The sequence below is a fragment of the Rhinopithecus roxellana genome, chromosome 5, assembly GCF_007565055.1.
Source record: "Rhinopithecus roxellana isolate Shanxi Qingling chromosome 5, ASM756505v1, whole genome shotgun sequence".
NCBI lineage: Eukaryota > Metazoa > Chordata > Mammalia > Primates > Cercopithecidae > Rhinopithecus > Rhinopithecus roxellana.
In genome coordinates, this window is record NC_044553.1 from 106805153 (window position 1) to 106832229 (window position 27077).

Genomic DNA, 27077 nt, shown 5'->3' on the forward strand with positions numbered 1-27077 from the left:
TTGCCGAGGCTGGCCTTGAACTTGACTCAAACAATCCACCCGCCTCAGCCTCCCAAAGTGCTGGGAATAAAGGCATGAGCCACTGTGCCCCACCTAAAAATTTTAATTTTTAAGATTTAATTTAAAAATCAGTAAGAATATATTCTCGTAATAATAAGGGCAACCCACTAAAATAATAATAAAAGACTCTTTAATAAGGGAGGCTGAGGTGGGAGGATCACCTGAGCCCAGGAGGTTGACACTGGAGTGAGCTGAAATCATGCCACTGCATTCCAGCCTGGGTAACAGAGGAGACACTGTCTACAAACAAACAAACAAAAAAAAAGAAAGTTTAAAGTTTAATAGACTATTAATCATATTAAGTATAAAGTGAATCAAATATTCCAAATAAAAGGCAAAGTCTTTCAGACTGAATTTTTAAAAAATGAAGCTTACAAGAGACATGGTCAAAATAACGTAAGGCTAAAAGTAAAAGGATGAGAAAGACATAGAATTTTAAAAACCTTGAGAAACTATACCAATATCAGACAAAGACTTTAAAACAAGAAGTTTAGGCCGGGCGTGGTGGCTCATGTCAGAACTTTGGGAGGCTGAGGCGAGCTGATCACTTGATGCCAGGAGTTCGAGACTAGCCTGGCCAACATGGCAAAACCCCATCTCTACTAAAAATACAAAATTTAGCAGGGCATGGTAGTGCACGCCTGTAGTCCCAGCTATGAGAACTGCTTAAGCCCAGGAGGTGGAGGTTGCAGTGAGCGAAGACTGTGCCACTGCACTCCGGCCTGGGTGACAGAGGGAGACTCTGCCTCAAAAAAAAAAAAAAAACCCACAAGAAATTTAATTAGATTTAAAGTGAGATAGATTGTAAAGATAAAGAAGCAAATTCAATAAAAAAAAAAAAATCCTGGCTGGGCGTGGTGGCTCAAGCCTGTAATCCCAGCACTTTGGGAGGCCGAGACGGGCGGATCACAAGGTCAGGAGATCGAGACCATCCTGGCTAACCCGGTGAAACCCCGTCTCTACTAAAAAATACAAAAAACTAGCCGGGCGAGGTGGCGGGCGCCTGTAGTCCCAGCTACTCAGGAGGCTGAGGCAGGAGAATGGCGTAAACCCAGGAGGCGGAGCTTGCAGTGAGAGATCCGGCCACTGCACTCCAGCCTGGGTGACAGAGCGAGACTCCGTCTCAAAAAAAAAAAAAAAAAATCCTAAATTTGAATGTACCTAATGATACAGTCTCAAAATAAAGAAGAAAACTGACGGAATCGAAAGGAAACACATTCTCAAGCATACCCTGAGATTTAAATCTACTTCTTTTAGTAACTGATGGGACAAACAAAAAGCAAATCAATAGACAGATATATAGAAAATTTGAAGATTATTACTATATATTCCTTTCATAAATATAGTATTCAATTTGTTGCACAGATACAGGACTATTCAGGTTTTTCTGCATATAACAAATAAGAATACACTTTTCTCAAGTATACATGAATACTTATTAAAACTACCATATGGGCCAGGTGAGGTGGCTCACGCCTGTAATCCTAGCATTTTGGGAGGCTGTGGTGGGTGGATCACCTGAGGTCACGAGTTCGAGACCAGCCTGGCCAAACACGGTGAAACCCCGTTGCTACTAAAAATATAAAAATTAGCAGGGCATGGCAGCACGTGCCTGTCATCCCAGCTACCCGGGAGGCTGAGGCAGGAGAATCGCTGGACCCCAGGAGGCGGAGGTTACAGTGAGCCGAGATCATGCCACTATACTTCAGCCCGGGTGACAGAGCGAGACACTGTCTCAAAAATAAATAAAATAAAATAATAAAAATAAATAAAACTACCATATGCTGGGCCAAAGCAGATATCAACAAATTTCAAAGGGCTGAAATGATACAGAATATATTTTCTGACTACACTGGAATTAAGCCAGAAATCAGCAAGAGCAAGATAAGAAGAAATCCCAAATATTTGGAAATTATCTACAATCTATGAGTCAAAAAAAAAAAAAAAGCAAAAATTAAAAATTTTTAATCAAATGATAATGAAAATACACATATCAAAAACTGGAGGGGGAAGGGTGCTGGGAGGAAAAATACAGACTTAAATATATGCATTCAAAAAGAATATAGGTTGACCTTCTAAGTATCTAAAAAAGTCACAAAGACTAATAAAATAACCCCAGCAAATTAAAAGCAAAGAAAGGAAAGGAAGAAAGTAATAAAGAAAAAGGCAGAAAGTAATGAAATGGAAAACATACTATAATACAGAAAATTAATAAAGCCAGAAGTTGGTTCCCAGAGAAAATTAATAATATAAACTCTTAAACACTGGGGGGAAAAAAAGGAAATATTTCTAACTTTTGTATGAAGATAATTTTGACAATTTCATTGCAAGAAAAAATATATAGAGAGACTAATTTCTCTCATTCAGTAGTCATAAAAATACTTTAAAAATTCAGCAAATTAAATCCAGTAATATATAAAAAGGATAATGCATAACAACCAAGTCTGATTTACGTAAGGAATCCAAAATAGGTTTAAATTGGAAACTCAATTAATGTAGTTCACTATATTCACAGAATAAGGGGGGAAACTGTTATCATTACCTAAAGAAAATAAAAAATAAAATAATAAAATAATAATAAAAATAACTTGGTTCCTCTAAAAGAAAGCAAGAAAGGAAAAAAAAGAAACAAAAAACAGATGTGACAATTTGTGAAAACAAATTGCAAGATGGTAAACATAAACCCAAATATATCCATTGCACAAATTTACATTAAATGCAAGTGAACCAAACAGTTCAGATAAAAGACAAAGTCTGTCAGACTGGATTAAAAAACTATTGGTGGCCGGGTGCAGTGGCTCAAGCCTGTAATCCCAGCACTTTGGGAGGCCGAGACGGGCAGATCACGAGGTCAGGAGATCGAGACCATCCTGGCTAACACGGTGAAACCCCATCTCTACTAAAAATACAAAAAACTAGCTGGGCGAGGTGGCGGGCGCCTGTAGTCCCAGCTATTCGGGAGGCTGAGGCAGGAGAATGGTGTAAACCCAGGAGGCGGAGCTTGCAGTGAGCCAAGATTGCGCCACTGCACTCCAGCCTGGGTGACGGAGCAAGACTCCGTCTCAAAAAAAAAAAAAAAAACAAAAAACTATTGGCATATTCAACATCATTAATCATCTGTGACATGAAACTTAAAACCACAATGAAATACGTCCTCACACCCACACAAATGGCTAAAACTACAAAAATTGACAATACAAAGTACTGGAGAGGATGTGGGCAACCAGAACAAACTCTTATGTCTCTTCACTTTGTTGATGTTAAAGTGTTACAACCACTTTAAGGGACTGTTTGGCAGGATGGCAGGATCTACTAATGCTGACCATATGCACACTCCATGACTTAGCAATTCCACTCATCTATATCCAACAGAAACGTTTACATATGTATACCAAATCACATGTACAAGAATGGCCTCAATGGCCCCCAAACAGAAACAATCCATATATCCAACAACAGTAAAATGGATAAATAAATCATGGCACAGTCATATAACAGAATATTACAAAGCAATGAAAAAGAATGAGCTACTGCCACACTCAACCACATGGATGAATCTAACAGGCATGTTAAGAGAAAGAAGCCACACATAAAAGAATATACACCATATATATGATTTCCTTTATATAAAGTTTAAATATGGACACAACTAATTTATAGAAGACAGAAAGTAGTCACCTTTCAGAGGGAGATTAGTGACTTAAAGGGGCATGACAAAGGCTTCTGGGGTACTAGCACAGTAGGATAAATTAGTTAAATGAGTATGTTCACTTTATTTGTTCATTTTACTATATGGATGTTAAACTTCAATTTCAAAAGTTTGTTTTAAAAAAAACCCAAACACTGATTCTTATCAGCAAAAACAAAAACAATCTTGGAGAAAATTGGAACAAGTATAAGTCAGAAAGAAAAACTGGAATATATAATATACAAAGAATCAATGTAAGATAAACCGGTAAAAAAAAATTTGAACACACCAACAGAACAACAAAAGACATGAATAATGTAAAGGAAAATAAAAAGGCCAATAAGCGTAATGAAATATAATTCAGCCAGGCACACTGGCTAAGAGGCTAAGGTGGAAGAAGCACTTAAGCCCAGAAGCTCATGGCCAGCCTGAGCAACATAGCAAGACTTCACTCTAAAACTAAAATAAAATCGAAAAATAAAAAGTAATACAATTCACAACAATCATGAAATAGTGTTAAAAATAAAAACCATATGATTGTCTCAATAGACATGGAAAAAGCTTTCTATGAAATCCAGCATCTCTTCATGATAAAAGCCCTCAACAAACTAGGCATCAAATGAATATCCCCAAAATAACAAGAACCATCTATGACAAATCCACAACCAACATCATGCTGAATGGGCAAAAGCTAGAGGCATTCCCCTTGAGAATTAGAAAAAGACAAGGATGCTCACTCTCACCACTCCTATTCAACATAGTACTGGTAGTCCCAACCAGAGCAATCAGGAAAGAAAAAGAAATAAAATGCACCCAAATAAGAAAAGAAGTCAAAACTATCTCTCTTCACAGATTATATGCTTCTATAACTAGAAAACTCTAAAGATTCCATCAGGCTGGGTGTGGTGGTTCATGCCTGTAATCCCAGTGCTTTGGGAGGCTGAGGCAGAGTGGATCACCTGAGGTCAGGAGTTTGAGACCAGCCTGGCCAACATGGTGAAAACCCGTCTCTACTAAAAATACAAAAAGTAGCTGGGGGTGGTGGCAAGCACCTGTAACCCCAGCTGGAGGCTGAGGTAGAAGAATCTCTTGAACTTGGAAGGCAGAGGTTGCAGTGAGCTGAGATCACGCCACTGCACTCCAGCCTAGGCAACAAACAGCAAAACTCCATCTCAACAACAACCAAAAAAAAAAAAAAAAAAAAGTTCCACCAAAGGCTCCTGGAACTGATAAAGAACTTCAGTAAAGCCTCAGAATATAAAATTAATGTACAAAAGTCAGCATCATTTCTATACACCAATAACGTTCAAACTGAGAGCCAAATTATGAATACAATCCCATTTACCATGTCCACACAAATAATAAAATACCTAGAAATACATCTAACTAAGATGTATTTCTAAGATGTATTTCTATCAGGTATTTTTACATCCATACATCCTGGTTAGATGTATTTTTACTAAGTAAAAGATCTCTACAAGGAGAACTATAAAACACTGCTGGAGGAAATCACAGACAACACGAACAAATGGAAAAATGTTCTATGCTCATGGATTGGAAGACTCAATATCATTCAAATGACCGTACTGCCCAAAGCAATCTACAAATTTAATGCTATTTCTATCAAACTACCAACATCATTTTTCACAGAACTAGAAAAATATTCTAAAATTCACATGGAACAAAAAAAAAAAAAAAAAAGCCTGAATAGCCAAAGCAATCCTAAGCAGAAAGAACAAAACCGGAGGCATCACATCACCATTGGGTTTCAAACTATACTATAAGGCTACAGTAACCAAAACAGCATGGTATTGGTACAAAAACAGACACATACACCAAAGGAACAGAAAAGAGAACCCAGAAATAAAGCTGCAGACCTACAGCCATCTGATCTTTGACAAAGTTGACAAAAATAAGCAATGGGGGAAGATCCCTCTATTCAATAAATGGTACTGGGATAGTTGGCTAGCCATACGCTGAAGAATGAAACTGGACCCCCACCTTTCACCATACACAAAAATTAACTCAAGATGGATTAAAGATTTAAAGTAAGATTTCAAACTGTAAGAATCCTAGAAGAAAACCTAGGAAACACCACTCTGGACACTGACCTTGGGAGATAATTTATGACAAAGTCCTCAAAAGCAATTGCAACAAAAACAAAAACTGACGAGTAAGACATAATTAAACTTCCTAATTAAAGCTTCTGCACAGTAAAAGAAACTATCAACCCAACAAATGGACAACCTATAGAATGGGAGAAAATATTCACAAACTATGTGTTTGACAAAGGTCAAATATCCAGGAGCTATAGGGAATTTTAACAATTCAATAAGAAAAAAAAACCTCTTAAAGTGGGCCAAAAAATATGAAGACATTTCTCAAAAGAAGACATACAAGCAGCCAACAAACATGAAAAAAATGCTCAACATCACTAATCATCAGAGAAATGCAAATCAAAACCACAATGAGATACCATCTCACACTCCTCACTCCTCAGAATACCTATTAAAATAAATAAATTTAAAAAACCAGTTGCTGGCGAGGCTACAGAGAAAAGGTAATTCTTACTCACTGATGGTGGGAATATAGACAAGTTTAGCCATTGTGGGAAGCAGTCTGGAGATTTCTCAAAGAACTCAGAACTACCAAGGTCCGGCACAGTGGGTCATGTCTGTAATCCCAGCACTTTGGGAGGCTAAGGCAGGTGGATCACTTCAGGTCAAGAGTTCAAGACCAGCTTGCCCAACATGGCGAAACCCTGTCTCTACCAAAAAATACAAAAAGTAGCTGAGTGTAGCGGTGGGCGTCTGCAGTCCCAGTTACCTGGGAGGTTGAGGTGGGAGAATTGCTTGAACCTAGGAGGTGGAAGTTGCAGTGAGCTGAGATTGTACCACTGCACTCCAGCCTGGAGTGAGGCTCTGTCTCAAAAAAAAAAAAAAGAAAGAAAAACACACAGAACTACCAGTCAACACAGCAATCCCATTACTGGTTATATATCCAAAAGAAAATAAATTGTTCCACCAAAAGACACATGCACTCATATGTTCATCACAGCACTACTCATAACAGCAAAGACATTGACTCAACCTAGGTGTCCATCAATGGTAGACTGGGTAAAGAGAATGTGATACATACATACACACCCATGGACACACACACACCACAGAATACTACACAGCCATAAAAAAGAACAAAATCATGCCTTTTGCAGCAACATGGATGCAGCTAGAGGCCATTACTCTAAGCGAGTTAATGCAGAAACAGAAAACCAAATACCATATGTTCTCACTTGTGGAAGCTAAACATTGGATACAAATGGACATAAAGATGGAAACAATGCCACTGAGCACTGTTAAAAAGGGGGAAAGAGGAAGGGACAGAAGCAGGAAAAGAGTTGAAAAACTAACTACTGGATATTATGCTCACTGCCTAAGTGATGCGATCAATTGTACCTCAAACTTCATCATCACATAATATACCCATGAAACAAATCTGTACGTTACCCCCGAATCTAAAATAAAAGCTGAAATTATTTTTTAAAAAATTGAGGGCTAGGCGCAGTGGCTCATGCCTATAATCCCAGCACTTTGGGAGCCCGAGGTGGGCAGATCACCTGAGGTCAGGAGTTCGAGACCAGCCTGACAAATATGATGAAACCCTGTCTCTACTAAAAATATAAAAATTAGCCAGCTTGTGGTGGTGCACACCTGTAATCCCAGTTACTCAGGAGGCTGAGGTGGGACAATCGTTTGAACCCGGGAAGTGGACACTGCAGTGAGCTGAAATCACACCACTGCACTCCAGCCTGAGCAACAGAGGGAGACTCTGTCTCAAAAAAAATAAAAAATAAAAAATATATCACGAGACTTTTCTTTCTTTTGAATCAACCTGGCCATGATTTAAAGGCAGATAATAGTCAATTATGATATGGTTAATGAAAACAGGTCATAAGTGGTCATGGAGACTCAAAACAGATCTGATTTTAACCAGAAGCATCAACCTTAAGAGTCAAACAGGGGCTGGGTGTGGTGGCTCACACCTGTAATCCCAGCACTTTGGAAGGCTTGAGCCCAGGAGTTCAAGACCAGCCCAGACAGGATGGTGAGATCCTGTCTCTACAAAAAAAGTTAAAAAATTAACTGAGCATGGTAGTGTACACCTATAGTCCCTACTATTTGGGAGGCTGAGGTGGGAGGACTAATTGAGCCTGGGAGGTGGAGGCTTTAGTGAAATGTGTTTGTGCCATGGCACGCCAGCCTGGGCAACAGAAGGAGACTGTCTCCAAAAAAAAAAAAAAAAAAAAGTCATAAAGATCTGTCATAATCTGGGGCAAGGCACTCAACCTCTCCCAACTTCACTTCTCTAACCTACACAATATGGATAATATAATTTTGAAAGGCTTAAATGAAATCATACACTTGCATATATGTTTGTCATGTGATTAGTACTGAATAAATAACAGCTTCTTTTCCTCTCTGGCACAGGGAGACTGATAAACTTTTTTTTTTTTTTTTTTTTTGAGATGGAGTCTCATTCTGTCGCCCAGGCTGGAATGCAATGGCATGATCTCGGCTCACTGCAACCTCCGTCTCCTGGGTTCAAGCGATTCTCCTGCCTCAGCCTCCCGAGTAGCTGGGATTACAGGTGCCCGCCACCATGCCTAATTTTTTTGTATTTTTAGTAGAGATGGGGTTTTACCATGTTGGCCAGGCTGGTGTCGAATTCCTGACCTCAAGTGATCCACCTGCCTCGGCCTCCCAAAGTGCTGGGATTACAGGCGTGAGCCACCATGCCCAGTCCTGACAGACTATTAAAACAGTTTCAAATAGATTTTGGTGAATTTATACCCTTACCTGCTGCAAATTCCTCAATTGTCATCAGTGGGAACCGGATTAAGGAAAGTGCTTTTCCTAGAACTTTTTGTTTATTCCCAAAAGTCACAGGTAATTGTTGTCTCTGACATTCTGCTTCTGCCCAGCGTACAACAGCTCCAAAAAGTCGACTTTCTCGAATACTGAGTGTGTCTCTCTCTAGAACTGCACAGAGTGTATCTACAGGCAAAATACAAAATAAACCCAATTAGAAATACTTTAGCTCTCTAACCAAGCAATACCAACAGACATAGTTATATTAAGTTTTCAGATCTCAACAAAAAATAGGTTAGACACTTAAAACTACAGACTTTAAACTTTACAATACAAATAATTAATGGACTTAAACTCAAAAGTGTTCCACAAAAATTAGTTTAACAATCAATTGGCCGGGCGCGGTGGCTCAAGCCTGTAATCCCAGCACTTTGGGAGGCTGAGACGGGCGAATCACGAGGTCAGGAGATCAAGACCATCCTGGCTAACACGGTGAAACCCCGTCTCTACTAAAAAATACAAAAAACTAGCCGGGCAAGGTGGCGGGCGCCTGTAGTCCCAGCTACTCGGGAGGCTGAGGCAGGAGAATGGCGTAAACCTGGGAGGCGGAGCTTGCAGTGAGCTGAGATCCGGCCACTGCACTCCAGCCTGGGCAACGGAGCGAGACTCCGTCTCAAAAAAAAAAAAAACAACAACAAAAAAACAATCAATTTATTACTTACCATACATGCAATATTAGATATAGTACTCTCCTTATATATTTATGCCATTTATCAAGTAAACTCAACTATCCAGAATAAGATTAACAAGCCACAGAAAAAGGTTCCAAGTTAATTACATAAATTCTTAAAGTCTACAGATTATAATTCATTCATTCATTCAGTAAATACTTATTATTAAGCACTCACTATGTGCCAGGTACTATTAGGCACTGATAAATCTTTTTTTTTTTTTGTGGGGGGAGGGATAGACAGTCTCATTCTGTTGCTCAGGCTGGAGTGCAGAGGCACAGTGTCGGCTCAATGCAACCTCTGCCTCTTAGGTTCAAGCCATTCTCCTGCCTCAGCCTCCTGAGTAGCTTGGATTACTGGCATGGGCCACCACAGCTGGCTAATTTTTGTATTTTTAGTAAAGACAGGGTTTCACTATGTTGGCCAGCCTGGTCTCGAACTTCCGACCTGAAGCGATCTGCCTGCCTCAGCCTTCCAAAGTGCTGGGATTACAGGCGTGAGCCACTGCGCCCAGCTGGCACTGATATGTCACTGAACAAAAAGTTAAAAATTCCTGCCCTCATGGAGCTTACCTTCTAATGAGAAGAAACACATTAAATAAACACAAGTAAATTAGAGTATCTTAGATGATATACGTGGATAAATATATCAGGTTAAGGAGAATCAGAAATGCAGTTTAAAATAGGAAGGGACCAGGCATGGCGACTCATGCCTGCGGTCCCAGCACTTTGGGAGGCTGAGACAGGAGCATGGCTTGAGCCCAGGAGTTTCAGGCCAGCCTGGGTAATATAGTGAGACCTCATCTCTACAAAAAAGTTTTTAAAAATTAGCCAGGCATGGTGGCATGCAACTGTAGTCTCAGCTACTCAGGAAGCTGAGGCAGCAGGGTCACTTGAGCCCGGGAGGTTGAGGCTGTAGTGAGCCATGATCATGCCACTGTACTTCAGCCCAAGCAACAGAGACAGACTGTGCCAAAAAATAATAAAATAAAATCGGGTGGTTTAAGCAGGCTTCATTTATGCCAAGACTTGAAGGAAGTGGGGGAGTAAGCCAAATAGATCCCTAGAGGAAGAGTATTCCAGGACTAAAAGTACAGAGGCTCTCATATGAAAGTGTGCCTGGCATATCTGAGGAATGGTAAGGAGGCCAACGTAGTGGAGTGGAGTGAGCAGGATGGAGGAGTAGCAGGCAAGGAGGCCAGAGGCTGTGGGGAGCGGGGGCAATCATGCAGCACCCTGTAGATCATTTGGCTTTTACTCTGAGTGACATGGAGAATGCCTGGAGGGTTCTAAGTTGTCACATTTTATGTTCTGAAAGGATTGCCCTGGCTTCTGTGTTGAGAAGAGGCCATAGTGGAGACAATTTATCAGTTGGAGGCTCTTGCATCGATCCAGGTAAGGGATGGTGACCTGGACAAGGGGGGGTAGGAGTAGAAGTGATGAAACTGATCATATTTGGAATATATTCTGAAGGAAGACTCAATTAGATTTCCTAACAGATTGGATGTGAGGTGTGACTTAAAGAGAGGAGTCAAGAGTAGTTATATATAGCTTATGCACTGGAGGGATGAGGGTAGCATCAACCAAGATGGGAAAGATCACAGAAGGTGCAGGTTTGGGGTGGAGAAAGAGCTGAAGTTTCATTTTAGACATACTAAGTTTGAAATTCCTATTTGACATCCAAGTATAAACATCATGTCTGTACCTCAGGTCCTCACTCAGAACCCTTTTCCTCTTATGATAGGCAAAATTAAAATAAGCTCAGTTACTTTTAAGTTCTAGCAGCCCAGAAGCAATAAGTTCAGAAGAGAAAGGGGCTTTAGAGGCTAATATGCTAGAATGAAATGATAAACTGCAATCTAACAGGGATAGAGAAAAGAGGAAATTCGTGAAAAGAAGACGTTAAGCACTTGAAAAGAATAGCAATCAAGGGTCTTATAGAGTTTTTTTTAAAAAAAAAACACTTCACAGACCTGAGGGTTTTACTGTACAATACTAATGTAACTGATAGTATGAATAATCGCGAGAATCCTAAATTATATTCGGTATATATTGTTTAACAGGTAGGTAAAATAAAATATGTCTTAGATTTCTCAAAGGGTCAAAATAAATACCCCAGTTCGACAGCACGCTATCCACGCCAACTTCAACCCCACTCTGCACGCCCGCCTGCCTGTGCCCACCCACACCCACCATGGCCACAGTTCAGCAGCTGGAAGGAAGATGGCGCCTGGTGGACAGCAAAGGTTTTGATGAATACATGAAGGAGCTAGGAGTGGGAATTGCTTTGCAAATAATGGGCACAATGGCCAAGCCAGATTGTATCATCACTTGTTATGGCAAAAACCTCACCATAAAAACTGACAGCACTTTGAAAACAGCACAGTTTTCTTGTACCCTGGGAAGGAAGTTTGAAGAAACCACAGCTGATGGCAGAAAAACTCAGACTGTCTGCAACTTTACAGATGGTGCATTGATTCCGCATCAGGAGTGTGATGGGAAGGAAAACACAGTAACAGGAAAATTGAAAGATAGGAAATTAGTGGTGGACTATGTCATGAACAATGTCACCTGTACTAGGATCTATGAAAAAGTAGAATAAAAATTCCATCATCACTTTGGACGGGAATTAACTAAGAGAATGACCAAGCTCAGTTCAATGAGCAAATCTCCATACTGTTTTTTTTTTCATTACTGTGTCCAATTATCTTTATCACAAACATTTTACATGCAGCTATTTCGAAGTCTGTTGGATTAATTAGGATCATCTCTTTGGTTAATAAATAAATGTGTTTGTGCTAATAAAAAAATAGTAATAAATACTCCAGTTCCTAAAAAAGGACAGTTCTAGATGGATAGGAAAATCTCTAAAGAACTAGATAACATAGGCACTTCTACGAAATATCTAATAGTTATACTTTATATTAAATTTAAATAAAAATGAGTATGCTATACTTACACACAACATAAATCAATTAAAGCATTAAATATGATTACATTATCCAGAAATACATAACAGATAAACATTTCTTTAAATACTTTTCTACAATAGGGGCAGGCACAGTGGCTCACTCCTATAATCCCAGAACTTTGGAAGGCTGAGGCGAGTGATCACCTGAGGTCAGGAGTTTGAGACCACCCTGGTTGGTCAACAGGATGAAACCCTATCTCCACAAAAAATACAAAAATTAGCTGGGCGTGGTTTACAGGCAGGCGCCTGTGTAATCCCAGCTACTCGGGATGCTGGGGCAGGAGAATTGCTTGAACTCAGGAGGCAGAGGCTGCAGTGAGTTGAGATCACACCATTGCACTCCAGCCTGGGTGATAAGAGCAAAACTCTGTCTCAAAAACAAAACAAACAAACAAACAAAAAAACCTTTTCTGCAATGGTCTACACATGCTAAGAGCCAAATGTGTGCTTAATATCAAACATAAGTAATATACTAGCAAAGGTATCAAAGTCCCAGACTTTAATAACATGTTAAAAATAAACTGGTTACACATAATTTTTTTTAAAAAAATCAAACTTTAGTATCTCTTATTGTAGCTAAGCGGATGAGTATAAACTATGGCACCAGCAAGCCCTTTCACAAGTAAATTAAATGCAATCAATATGCCACAATACTTGTCGGATTAAGAATATACAGTGATGACAATATTTAACCATTTGATGGAAAACCAGAAGACTTTGAACCTACATGTCTCCACTTGGTATGCTAATAACTTCTGCAGAGATAAACACATAAACTTTATTACTAAAAAAAAGCACATCACACTACCCTTGGTGTAAATTCATTTTGTTCTATCAACATGATAAATTATCTTCTTCCTTTAGCAAAAGGCTGTAAGAAACAGTATCTCTTCCTCCAGAACACATATTCAAATCCCAGAGGAGAAAAAACATCCTGAGAATATAAGACAGCTATAAAAAGCTCCTGAAGCCAGCCCTTTCTTTCAGTTCCCAGTCTTCTCTTGAATTACCAGTTTCTGGGGCTGGACATAATAGATCACACCTGTAATCCCAGCACTTTGGGAGGCTAAGGCGGGCAGATGGCTTGAGCCCAGGAGTTCGAGACCTACCTGGGCGACATGGTGAAACCCCCCTCTCTACCAAAATAATAATAATAATAATAACATTAATAAAAAATGTTTTTTAATTAATTACCAATTTTTAACAAGTACATTTGAAACAAACTAGTCTATGGGGTAGAAAGACAAACACATAAGTCTTCTACTGGCAGATGTGTTAAAGAAAGAGGTTAAAGCTGAGAACCAAATAAAGATCAGAAAAAAACAGCAGATTGTTTCATAAATGTAACACAATATTGAATTTTCATATAAACAACTGTGAGTCAAATCAAATGACCAAATATTTATTGGGCTTCTACCCTGTACAAGGCACATACTTCAAGATTAGCAGGCTCCAACAGCATGCATAATTTAAGAGCTATTTATAAGGTGTACGTTACCCAGATGCAAGCAGTAAAACTTCAAATGACAACAGACTGAAGAACAAATGAAGCATTTGACAGCCCCTAATAGGAAGGAAATTAGGATTACGTAATGTTTCATTAACAACTTGGGCAGTGTTTAGGGCTCTCAAATATCCAGTAACTCAACAGATACCACATGCAGGTGCTGGGGAGGAACCTGATTTAGTCCCTGTCCTTCAGTATATTATAAGCAGTGTATTATTTGTTCCCAAGGTACTGTGCAATATACAAACGAACAACAGGATGTTAGAACAGAGGAATATACCAAGCATCACGGAGGAGGGTGGGGTATCAGCTCTCAAAAAATAAGTCATGTGGAAGTGTTATTTTAGCCAAGATCTTAAGACTGCGTGAGAGCCAGCCAAGATGGGAAGAAAAGGCATTATTCTAGACACAGCCAGTCAGTCCAGCTGATCAACAAATATCGGCTGAACATGTACTATATTCTTCTGTCTTTGGTGCTAGTGATACACTTGTACACAAGACAAAGTCCCTGCCTTCAAGGAGTTTACAATCTAGGAGAGAAAAGCAGACAATCAACATATATATATATACACACAGAGAGACAAATACCTAGATAAGACTTTCAGAGAGCAATGTCTATTACAAGGAAATTAAATCAGAGTAAGAGTAATGGAACAGAGATTGCTTAGGGGAACACAGTATCTAATTAAGTAGGTCTGAAGTCTCAGGTCTCCTTTAATCTGAGATGCAAAGATTCAGGGGGGGAGAAGGATTCTAATCAGAAGGAATAGCAAATACAAAAGAATGGAATATAAATAATCCTGGCCAGCATATATGGGACTTGAATTAGGGGGAGAATGGTAGGAGACAAAGTCAGATGTAGGTAGTGACTTCCACCTATTTACCAAAGATGTTTTCTCTTCTTCATGAGGTGTGACTAGTCTGCATCTCCTGGCTTCCCTAAAAGTTAGGTGAGATCTTGCAACTGAATAGGACCAATAAAATAACAGCGAAAATGTAGGTGCTATATCAGGGTCAAGGCTTTTAATACGTGGGTATTTTCCCTATCCACACTTTCTCCCATCTGCCAGCAAAACACAGATAATAGCTAGGCTCCAGCGAATGACAGAACAACAAGACAGAATTACCTATTGACTATAATACTCCCTTGGTCTGTTATATGAGTGTGAAACCAACTTCTTTTGTGTTTGAGCCAGTCTGCACTTTTGGGTCTATTTCTTACCACAGCCTAGACTAACATACCCTGACAAATACAAGGCCTGATTTCACAGGGCCCTGTGAGCTTTGATAAGGAATTTAAATTTTATGCAAATGGAAGTGGGAAGACACTGGAAGCAAGGAAGTTATATGGCCTGATTTTTTTACTTATAAAGATCATTTTAGCTGCCATGTAGAGAATGGAGCGTATGGGAGCAAGCCTGGATGAAAGGACAGATGACAAGAGACCACTGCAATTATCCAGGTAAAAGAGAATGGTGGCTTAGACTACATGGTAGCCATGGATATGGTAAGAAGTGGTCAGACTCAGGATACATATTCAAAGTACAGCCATGAGCATCTGCTGATAAGACCACATGTGGGGTATGAGAAAGAATAATCAAGAATAACTGGAGCGTTTAGCCCAAGCAATCAGGTTCATGGTGGTGTTGCTAAGGAAGACTGAAAACAGTTTGAAAGGAACAGAAGAGACCTAACAGACGGTGAGGGGAATCAATGGTTCTCCTTTAGCTGTTCTGTTTCAAATGCCTATAAAATCTCCAAATGAGGATGTCAAGTAGACAGTTGGGTATATGAGTTTGTAGCCAAGAAGAAGACAGGGATTGAAGATACCTATTTTGGGTTATCATCATAAAGATAGTATTTAAAGCCATTGGCCTGGATTAGATCTCTCTACTCTCCTACAAGACAAAATGTACATCGTTAGCCTATCATTAGATGGTCCTCTATCACCTGGGTTTAACCTGCCTTGCACCTCCTTCCTCTTACACATTTATACCTGAGGTTCCACTTGCCCCTAATGCCCTCCCCTCTCCATTATCCAAATACAGTAAGTCCTCAATGTATGGGTTCTTGGAAACTGTGACTTCAAATGAAACAATGTCTAACGAAAGCAATTTTGCCGTTGCTTTCTGATGAACTGATACAAACAAGAGTTAAGTTTTTACGGCTTATTTCTGGTCACAAAAATACCACCAAGCTTCTAAATACTCAAAGCACTTCTAAATTAAACAGTGAAATAAATGTGAGCTATACATACATTTAAGAAAGATTAATAAAGACAAGAAAGATAATCATTTACCCAATTTTTGGTGAATCAGTGAGTGACAGTGGTCATAGCGGCGGTGGGTTAAATCCAGAAGTAAACGTTTACAAAGTGAAAATTTTGAGGAGCACCTCCCACACAACGCAGTTCAAAATCAAGTAACATAGTGGGCTTCCCGAGCGCTTTCATACTATGTCATTTATCATCAAACGTTTGTATGATTATCATATACTTTACAAATTTTTACTTGATAAATCATTTTCCAATCCACTTATTCCAGGTCGACTGTAGCTTTAACTTCTTACTTTAACACATCTGCCAGTGGCTTGGTACAGGCAGGAACCAATCCCACACAGTACGTCATTTCATCACAGGGCACACTCACATACACTCTCATCCAGACTGAGGCCATTTAGACATACCAAAGAACCTAACATGCACATCTTTGGGATGTGAGAGGAAACTAGAGTGCCTGGAGAAAACCATGAAGATATAGGAGAAGATGTAAACTCTATAGATAGTGGCCTTCCGCCAGGAGTCCACGTTTTTCTTATCAACATTATAATGAAACGACATTATTCAAGGACCTACTGTACTATCCATTCCTTAAGGCTCATATCAGAACCTCCTCTGTCAAAATTTTCCAAACACTACTGTGATCTGAAGTAATCACTCTATTTTCTGAATTTGCATAGTAATTATTTTCTACATATCTAATTTAGAAAAGACAGAAATCACTTTTTACCATATGCCCTCTCTTGTTTTTTTTTTTTAATTTTTATGTTAAGTTCAGGGGGACATGTGCAGGTTTGTCACACAGGTAAACTTGTGTCATGGGCATTTGCTGTACAGACCATTTCATCACCCATGTATTAATGCCCTCTCTTCTAAAAGCGTTTTAAATCTTAATTTTCAAATATTTGTTCCTTGATTCTCCAATTAGACGTTTCCTTAACAAGACAACTCGCCTCTTACTCTTTTTTATATTTCCTGTGGACTCTAGAATAATGCCATGCATATGGTGAGCATTCAATGAATATTTGATTTGAAATCTTTTAACAGGCAATGAGGTAGATAAGACTTTTAGAAATATTTTCCCTAAAACAAAAGAAAGCAACACTCTGAGAGAGACTTCAGTCATTTGGGAAAGCCACTAATTTAAAAACAGCTCCTTCTCCAACAAGGCTGACAAGTAAGGCATTAACTGTACTTAAAATGTAACAATTTACTTCATAGTGAACTTACCTATATCAATATCAGTAAACCCTTCTGCACTTATTGCATCCATTGTGCTTTTGTCTATTGTATCTAGACAAAGACTAGCAAGCTGAGGTTCATCAAATAATCGAGCCTAAACATACAAAGAGATAGTTATTTAACTTTCACAGTTATTTTACCTTCAGGCTGTACATATTTGAAATTAACATTGTCAACAGTTATAACTGCTAATTATGTAAAAATATCTACTTGAAATACAGTGATAATGTTTACATATTCTTAAAACTTTTCATTCTACAATCAGAAATGAAAAGCTAAAAACACAAATGCCCTGCTGAGATAAGAACAAATTCACATTACCAATACCAATCCTGTTATTTTTATTTCTGTGTGCTTATGTGTGTTTGTGTATACAGCCTATTTTCTTATACATTACTTATTCTGATCCTTAATGAACCCTTTATGTTAGATAAGGCTTACATTATTATCCCATTTTCAGAGGTTTGGAGACGTACAGTGACTTGCCTAAGATCATCTAGTTAAATATGTTGCAAAGCTAGGACTTGAATCTTATAGTCTTTTCACTAAACTATAATATCAATTGTCAAGCACAACAGTATAAATATCAGATTTTCTCTTCCATTGCCTGTTTTGATTTTGAGGAGAGAATAGGGTACAAGAATTTTAGAGCATGAGAGCTCTGGAAACCTAAGCAAAATTAGGTCTAATAACACAAGAACAAATACATAAATTCACATGATGGAATATTATACAACAATGAGAATGAACAATCTACAACTACACAAACTAATATAAACAAACCACACAAACCTAATGATGAGCAAAAAAGCCAGAATATATAATGAGCAAGAATATGTACTGTATAATTTCAGAAGAACTAATTTTGGCTTTAAGATGTTAGAAGTCAAGCTTACAATATGTGCTTTATCAATACGTATGTTATAATTTAAAAAAAAAAAAAAAACCATCTATACACAGGGAGAGTCCAAGTCAAATTCAAGCAAGGTTTTTAAAAAGCCGAAACACTGAAAAAGGAGGTATGATGATAAGCATGCCAATGACCAGCCTTTCATTCTGGCCTGGGGTCAGTTCTCTTTACATTTTAGAGGATGGGCAAATACTAAATGCCCAAAAGGTATTTATGTTGGGTTGGGTAGAAACCTTCTGAGAATACTACCAATTAATTAATCATATCATAAATGATACTAATTATTTGGCATGACTGATGACTCTTCATTTAATTTTAAAGTAAAATTCATTTTAAAGTATCCAATAATTCAGATACTACTGAACAACTGATAAATATCTAAACAGTTATGTGTTTCATGGGGGAGAGAAGAAAACATTGAACACATTGGCTTTAGATTTTTTTAATTTAAATATATTTTTAAAATTTTATATATATATTTTAAATTTAAAACATTTACACATAATATAAAATATGTATAGAATACTCGAATATGTTTGAAAATGCACTTCCCTAGATTATACACTGAGCCTGTTTACAATAATTTGCTTTGTCAAATTTTAAATAAATTTTAGCACTAAAGAAAAAATTTGTATTAATAAATATTAAATCTATCTCATGCAATTTTCCCTCAAAGTAATTTTCATTCGGAATTTCCTTTTTTTTTTAACTGTACCTTTTTTGTTTAGACACACAAACACTTTGGAATTTCAAATTTACAGAAAAGTTGTAAAGATAGCGCAAAGAAAACCCATATACCCTTTATCCAGATTTATCTATTTAAATATTATTTAACATTTTGCCTCAGTTATTACTTTTTTTTCCATATATATATGTATATACATCTATCTGGGAGGAGAGACTAAACTATTTGAGAGTAAGTTGCATAAGTCATGGCCTTTACTCTCTTTTTTGGCAACAAGGTCTCACCGTCACCCAGGCCAGAGTGCAGTGGCACAAGCTTGGCTTACTGCAACCTCCACCTCCCAGGTTCAAGGGATTCGCCTGCCTCAGCCTCCTGAGTAGCTGGGACCACAGGCGCATGCCACCACACCCACCTAATCTTTGAATTTTTAGTAGAGATGGGGTTTCATCATGTTGGCCAGGCTGGTGTCCAACTCCTGACCTCAAGCAATCTATCTGCCCAAAGTGCTGGGATTACAGGCATGGGCCGCTGTGCTTGGCTTTTGTATTTTTTAATAGAGACAAGGTTTCACCATGTTGCGCAGGCTGGTCTCCAACTTCTGGGCTCAAGCAATCCGCCCATCTCAGCCTCCCAAAGTGCTGGATTTTTGGCGTGAGCCACCAGGCTTGGAGGGCTTTTACTCTTAAATTTCCTAAGATTAAAGATATTCTCTCACATAATCACAGTAATTAACTTTGATAAATTTAACATCAATACAGTATCTTTAATCCACTGGCTGTATTTCAGTTTTGTCACTTGCCCCAACAACGTTTCTTTTTTGTTGTTTTCGTTTTTTTTTTTTTTTTTAAAAGACAGAGTCTTGCTCTTGTTGCCCAGGCTGGAGTGCAATGGCACGATCTCGGCTCACCGCAACCTCTGCCTCCCAGGTTCAAGCAATTCTCCTGCCTCAGCCTCTCAGGTAGCTGGGATTACAGGCACGCGCCACTACACCCAGCTAATTTTTTTGTATTTTTAGTAGAGACAGGGTTTCTCCATGTTGGTCAGGCTGGTCTTGAACTCCCGACCTCAGGTGATCCGCCCACCTGGGCCTCCCAAAGTGCTGGGATTACAGGTGTGAGCCACCACACCCGGCCCAACAATGTTTTTTAATAACATTTTTCCTTTTATTACATGATCTAGTCTAGGATCATACTTACACATTTTCAAAGTATGAAGCAATACATTTTTATAAAGTGAAATTCTAATATCAACAGATTTTTTTTTTTTTTTGAGACAGAGTCTTGCTCTGTCGCCCAGGTTGGAGTACAGTGGCACGAATTTGGCTCACTGCAAGCTCTGCCTCCCAGGTTCACGCCACTCTACTGCCTCACCTCCCGAGTAGCTGGGACTACAGGCACCCGCCACCTGGCCCGGCTAATTTTTTTTGTATTTTTAGTAGAGATGGGGTTTCACCATGTTAGCCAGGATGGTCTCGATCTCCTGACCTCGTGATCCGCCTGGCTTGGCCTCCCAAAGTGTTGGGGTTGCAGCATGAGCCACCACACCCAGCCTCAACAGATACTTTAATTGGCCAACTCAAATACATTTTTAGTTGGTGTTTATATAAAAATTTATCTTTCACTCTAGGAAAAACAATTTTTTATAAAAGTTTTCTTATTCAGGTTAACAAATGTCTATCACTCCTTACACAGGCAATATCAAATTTCTGATGGAATCTATAGCTGCTATTTAGGGTAAAATAAATTTTCTCAAAACTGACTTTGATTTTGGCACTATCTCTGATAACACTTCATAAAAAGTGTTTTTCCCTCTATAAATCATGCTGGTACAGTATACTGGCACTTTGTTTTAGAGAGAAGCTTGCAAAGGCCCTCTTAAGTAAATGAACACGCTCAGTTCAAATGACTCACTTGGCAGGAACAAGAAGTTTCACATGACAATTCATGGGCTAATTCGCATGACCCCACCAGTGAAAAATGTAATGTAATATTGGAATCTCAGACCAACAAGATACTGAAAAGTTCTTTTTTTCTCATAGTGACACCTGTTAACCCTTGCTCCTCAAAATGTGCTCCAGAAACACTGGTGTCATCTGAATGCCTGTTAGAAATGTACTCTGGGGCCCTATTCTGGTCCTACTGAACCAGAATCTGCATTTTAACTGCCAAAGTTTAGTTTATTGGTTTCTGAATTTATATCTCACCTTTAAAATGAAAGTAGTTAAGTGATCGTCTCTACACACATTAAAACTGCTTGGACAATAAAGAATCTCATGAGTATCAACTTATTTACTAGATTTTCATCACAGATTCAAAAGAGGAAAAAATAGAGATATCACTTATCAGTTATATGACTTTGGTCAAGTTACTTCACCTCTCTGTGCCTCAATTTCCTTACTTAAAAATGGTGGTAATAAGAAAATCTTTACTTTGAAAACCTACACCTCATGAAGTTATTGTGAGGATTAAATGAATTAATGTACACAAAGTCCTGAGAAAGGTGCCCGGCATACAATTATCTCCCAGTACATTCTGCTATTATCAGTATCACTAAACCTGAACAACTGTTGATTTTAGGTGAGACCTTAGCTTTACCACTGCTGTCTAGTAATAAGATGTTAACTTCTGTAAGCTTCCATTTTTCATCTTTAAAAAGGGGATAAGGCGAGGCATGATGGCTCATGCCTGTAATCCCACCACTTTGGGAGGCCAACGTGCGTGGATGACTTGAGGTCAGGAGTTCGAGACCAGCTTGGCCAACATGGTGAAACCCTGTCTCTACTAAAAATAAAAAATTAGCCAGGCATGGTGGTGTGCCCCTGTAATCCCAGCTACTCGGGTGACCAAGGCAGGAGAATTGCTTGAACCCGGGAGATGGAGGCTGCAGTGAGCCAAACTGCACCACTGCACTCCAGGCTGGGCAACAGAGTGAGACTCTGCCTCAAAAATGAAAGAAAAAAGAAAAAAAAGGGGTAATAATATTAAACTACATCATCACAGCATCATAGTGAGGAGTAAGTGCTAAAAGACAGGTAAAGGGGATAATTTGGTGTCTGGCATACGTGGAGTTCTATAATTACGTCCAAGAAGAGATGACATCAGAATGTTCTTTCTTCTGTAACTACAAATACTTAATGACAGAAGATGTTTTTAAAAGGTACCAAACATTTTCTTTTTTTTTTTTTTTGAGACCGAGTTTCACTCTGTCGCCAGGCTGGAGTACAGTGGTGTGATCTCAGCTCACTGCAAACTCTGCCTCCCAGGTTCAAGCAATTCTCCTGCCTCAGCCTCATGAGTAGCTGGGACTACCGGCACATGCCATCACGCCCAGCTAATTTTTATATTTTTAGTAGACACGGGGTTTCACTCTGTTGGCCAGGATGGTCCTGATCTCGACCTCGTGATCTGCCCACCTCGGCCTCCCAAAGTGCTGGGATTACAGGCATGAGCCACTGTGCCCGGCTGGTACCAAACATCTTCTAAATGATAGAATGAACACTGAACTGGGAAACAAGAGCTCTGGGCATGGCCCTACCTGGCCTATGAGGGTTTGGAAAGGCAGTTAATTACCCCAGGTTTTAATTTTCCCATTTGTAAAATGAGAGGGTTGAGCTAGGGGCCATCAGTGATTACTTCCAGTACTAATATCAAATGGGGTATTTTATCACCTTAGAATTTTAAAAACAATTTTTACATAGGATTACAACATTGTCTAAAAAGAAAAAACTGTTTATATACAAAGTATAAAGCTCAGATTACACATATATAACAAATGCTAAATACTATATGTTAAGGACTGGTTAAAGGTTCCACAGTTGTGTTCAGTTTGTAAAAATTCATTAGACTACACACTCAGAATACGTGTAATTTTCTTTTTTCAAGACAGGGTTTCCCTCTGTCACCCAAGCTGGACTGCAATGGCGCAGTCTCGGCTCACTGCAACCTCCACCTCCCAAGCTCAAATGATTCTCCTAACTCAGCCTCCCAAGTAGCTGGGGTTACAGGCATGCGCCACCATGCTCGGCTAATTTTTGTGTTTTCAGTAGAGACTGGGTTTTGCCTTGTTGGCCAGGGTGGTCTCGAACTATTGGCCTCAAGTGATCCGCCCACCTTGGCCTCCCAAAGTGCTGGGATTAAAGGCTTGAGTCACCATACCCAGCCACAATCTATGTAGTTTTCTATATGGATTCCATACTTAGTGAAAACTTAAAAATGTCAGAAAAAGAATATTTCATATAAATCTAAAACTTTAACTTCTCCAGGAGTGGATCAGCAAGTTTCCAGACTACAGGTCCAAAGATCATTAATCTTAGAACTTTTCAGGACTTGAAATATTCCATCTTTATTCTAGATCCAGCAAAATTTGAGAACGAACACATTCATAAAATTTCATGCTATCATACTCTCAATCGTAAGCAGAAACAATACTGGATCTCAATCTCAACTCCAATCCTAAATAGCTATCTAACCTTGAATCACAACACCCCACTTTTATATATATATATATATAAGGCTTCAGCTTCTTCACTTATATGATCCAGCACCGTATTAACTCTAAAATGCTTTTTTTGGAGATGGAGTCTCGCTCTGTCTCCCAGGATGTCCACCCCGCCACCCTGATTCAAGTGATTCTTCTGCCTCAGCCTCTTGAATAGCTGGGATTACAAGCCCATGTCACCATGCCGGGATAATTTTTGTATTTTTAGTAGAGATGGGGTCATGCTGGCCAGGCTGGTCTTGAACTCCTGACCTCAAGTGATCTACCTGCTTCAGCCTCCCAAAGTCTTGGAATTACAGGCGTGAACCACCGTGCATGGCCTCTAATACACTTTTCAATCCTAAAATCTTATGGAGCTGATATATTTCCCCAATTTGTATTACAAAAATAATAATATATACTTTAAAATTATAATCTAGAATTCTCCAGGAAATATTAAACATCCATATATAGTTTACTCAAAATTTTAAAACTACAATGATACATACCTCAGCTACATTTACTTACCTGAGTAAGTAACATAAAGGCATTATCTGCCCTAAGATGTTTGGTGAGAAATTCCACACAGTGTGCTTCCAAAGCTGGGACTGCATATTTCTTGGCAGTATAAAGAGTGGTCATAACTGTTTCTGGACCAATTTGAACTTCATCTGAATATAGAAATCTGGAAAGCAATTGGCACATTTGTAGAGATGATCAGTAATGTTTTAGATAAGCAATCCATCAAAGTTAAATTTCTGAGGAATATTTATTTATATTTTTACTATTTTATATTTTCATCTATCCATCCATCCATCCATCCATCCATCCATCCATCCATCCATCCATCCATCGACAGGGTCTTGATCAATTCCCGGCTGCAGTGCATGGCTCACTGCAGCTTCAACCTCTCTGGCTCAAGCCATCCTCCCACCTCAGCCCCCCAAACAGCCGGGACTACAAGTTTGCACCACCACACCTGGCTAATTTTTTATTTTTTTGTAGAGACAGGTTTCACCATATTGCCCAGACTGGTCTTAAACTCCTGGGCTCAAGCCATCCTCCCACCTCAGCCTCCCAAAGTGCTGGGAGAATATTTTAAAACATAATGAGCAAACTAAAAAATAATCTGAAATCAGTATCACAACAGAGAGGCATAATAATGGACTTTGGGGACTCACGGGGGGAAGGGTGGGAGGGGAGTGAGGGATAAAAGACTACATACTGGGTACAGTGTATACTGCTCAGGTGACAAGTGCATCAAAATTTCAGAAATCACCACTAAAGAGCTTATCCATGTAATCAAAAACCACCTGTTCCTAAAAAACTATTGAAATAAAAATAAAAATAAATCTGCATCAGTCTTTGCAATCTACAGGGCATTTGCACATACATCTCATTTTATTCTTACTTAATCCTGAGGATTATTAATATTATTACTTAATCATGAGACAAATCTATGTCTCCAAGCCATCCTCAGAGTTCTTTCTAGCACCCCACTGCTCCTTAGGACAACAGTGGTTCACCTACCTTTCCCTCATCAAAAGATGTTCACTTAAGTAAATCTGCAGGTGGCTAAAATTCCATCTCTAAGTGTTAAAATATTCATTGATTTCTGATAATAGTGCCTTCTTATTCTGGGCATCTTTTAACCTTCCATCGTTATCCCAGAATTAGCATAATGACCACAGATTAGAGTACTGGGGCTTGGGAGGAATAAAGCAACTTAATAATATATTAAATGACTCCATCTTGCTATGTACTTTGTAGTATTTAGGTCCAATTTTTCTCTAAAAATATTATCTAGCAGCCCCAATGTTGCCTTCCTCCTAGTTCACTGCTTCTAACTGGTAGGTCGAGAGATAAATCAGTTTTATAGAACTGAGAAAAATGGGGGAGGGTGAGCATCAGGATAAATAGCTAATGCATACTGGGCTTAATGCCCAGGTGACAGGTTGATAGGTTGGTAGGTGCAGCAAACCACATTACCACGTTTACCTATGTAACAAACCTGCACATCCTGCACGTGTACCCTGGAACTTAAAATAAAATAAAAAAAAAAAAAACAGACCGAGCACGGTGGCTCACGTCTGTAATCCCAACACTTTGGGAGGCTGAGGCAGGTGGATCACCTGAGGTCAGGAGTTCGAGACCAGCCTGGTTAACAAGGTGAAACCCAGTCTCTACTAAAAATACAAAAATTAGCTAGGCCTGTAATCCCAGCTACTCAGGAGGCTGAGGCAGAAGAATCGCTTGAACCTGGGAGGCACAGGTTGCTGTGAGTCGAGATCATGCCACTGCATGCTGGCATGGGCAACAGAGCTAGACTCCATCTCAAAAATAAATAAATAAATAATAAAATTAAAAAAAAAAAAGAAATGAGAAAAAGCTAAGATTCTCAGTGAAGACCTGGGTGGTTCTTGTTAAACTATACTTGAACTTGTGCATACCATCTTTAGGTCTCTTTCTGTGGCTCCTCAGAAACCCTTGTGCTTACTGCCCAGTTCTCAGCTACACTTAAGATAGCTGAGGCTACCGGAGAAGTACGGCATTAAGAACCATTATTTCGGCCAGGTGCAGTGGCTCACGCCTGTAATCCCAGCACTTTAGGAGGCCAAGGTGGGCGGATCACGAGGTCAGGAGATCGAGATCATCCTGGCCAACATGTGAAACGCCATCTCTACTAAAAATACAAAAATTAGCCGGATGTGGTGGCACGCACCTGTAATCCCAGCTGCTCAGAAGACTGAGGCAGGAGAATCACTTGAACCTGGGAGAAAGAGATTGTAGGGAGCCGAGATTGCACCACTGCACTCCAGCCTGGCAACAGAGCAAGACTCCTTCTCAAAAAAACAAATAAAAAATTTAAAAAAAAAAACATTATTTCTTTTTCTTTTTCTTGAGATGGAGTTTTGTTCTTGTTGCCCAGGCTGGAGTACAATGGTGCGCTCTCAGCTCACTGCAACTTCCGTCTCCCAGGTTCAAGTGATTCTCCTACCTCAGCCTCCCGAATAGCTGGAATTATAGGCACCCGCCAACACACCTGGCTAATTTTTTGTATTTTTAGTAGAGATGAGGTTTCACTATGTTGGACAGGCTGGTCTCAAACACCTGACCTCAGGTGATCCACCTGCCTTGGCCTCCTAAAGTGGTAGGATTATAGGTGTGAGCCACCGTGCCTGGCTTTTTTTTTTTTTTTTTTTTTGAGAGAGTCTTGTTCTGTCGCCCAGGTTAGAGTACACTGGTGCAATCTCTGCTCACTGCAACCTCCACCTCCCGGGTACAAGAGATTCTCCTGCCTCAGTCTCCCGAGTATCTGGGATTACAGGAGTGCATCACCATGCCCGGCTAAATGTTGTATTTTTAGTAGAGACAGGGTTTCACCATGTTGGCTAGGCTGGTCTCGAACTCCTGACCTCAGGACCACCGTGGCCTCCCAAAGTGCTGGGATGATAGGCGTGAGCCATCGCGCCCGGCAAGAACCATTATTTCATTTCGGTGATAAAGACATAAGAACACTTCAGAAAAAAAATTTTTTTTAAGATTATTTACCCAGAAGATTCAGACCCAAGTAGCCTTAGATATGAGCTCCCAGAACACTTACTATACTTGTATTTCCAGGACCCAAGTTGTAAAATATGGGTTTAAGAAAACCCATTATC

General features: G+C 39.3%; 1 protein-coding gene and 1 pseudogene across 2 annotated transcripts in view; one reads left to right on the forward strand and one right to left on the reverse strand.

Moving 5' to 3' along the window:
• The window catches only part of BTBD1 (BTB domain containing 1), a 55888-nt gene that overhangs the window by 17826 nt on the left and 10985 nt on the right, over positions 1 to 27077 (reverse strand). For both annotated transcript variants that reach the window (XM_010360822.2, XM_010360823.2), the window contains exons 2-4: positions 23944 to 24100; positions 17333 to 17438; positions 8605 to 8802 (exon numbers count right to left, since the gene is read on the reverse strand). In XM_010360822.2, the coding sequence (XP_010359124.1) occupies positions 8605 to 8802; positions 17333 to 17438; positions 23944 to 24100 (461 nt within the window). The remainder of the gene's footprint in view (positions 1 to 8604; positions 8803 to 17332; positions 17439 to 23943; positions 24101 to 27077) is intronic.
• Positions 11541 to 11948, forward strand: LOC104660462 (annotated as a pseudogene).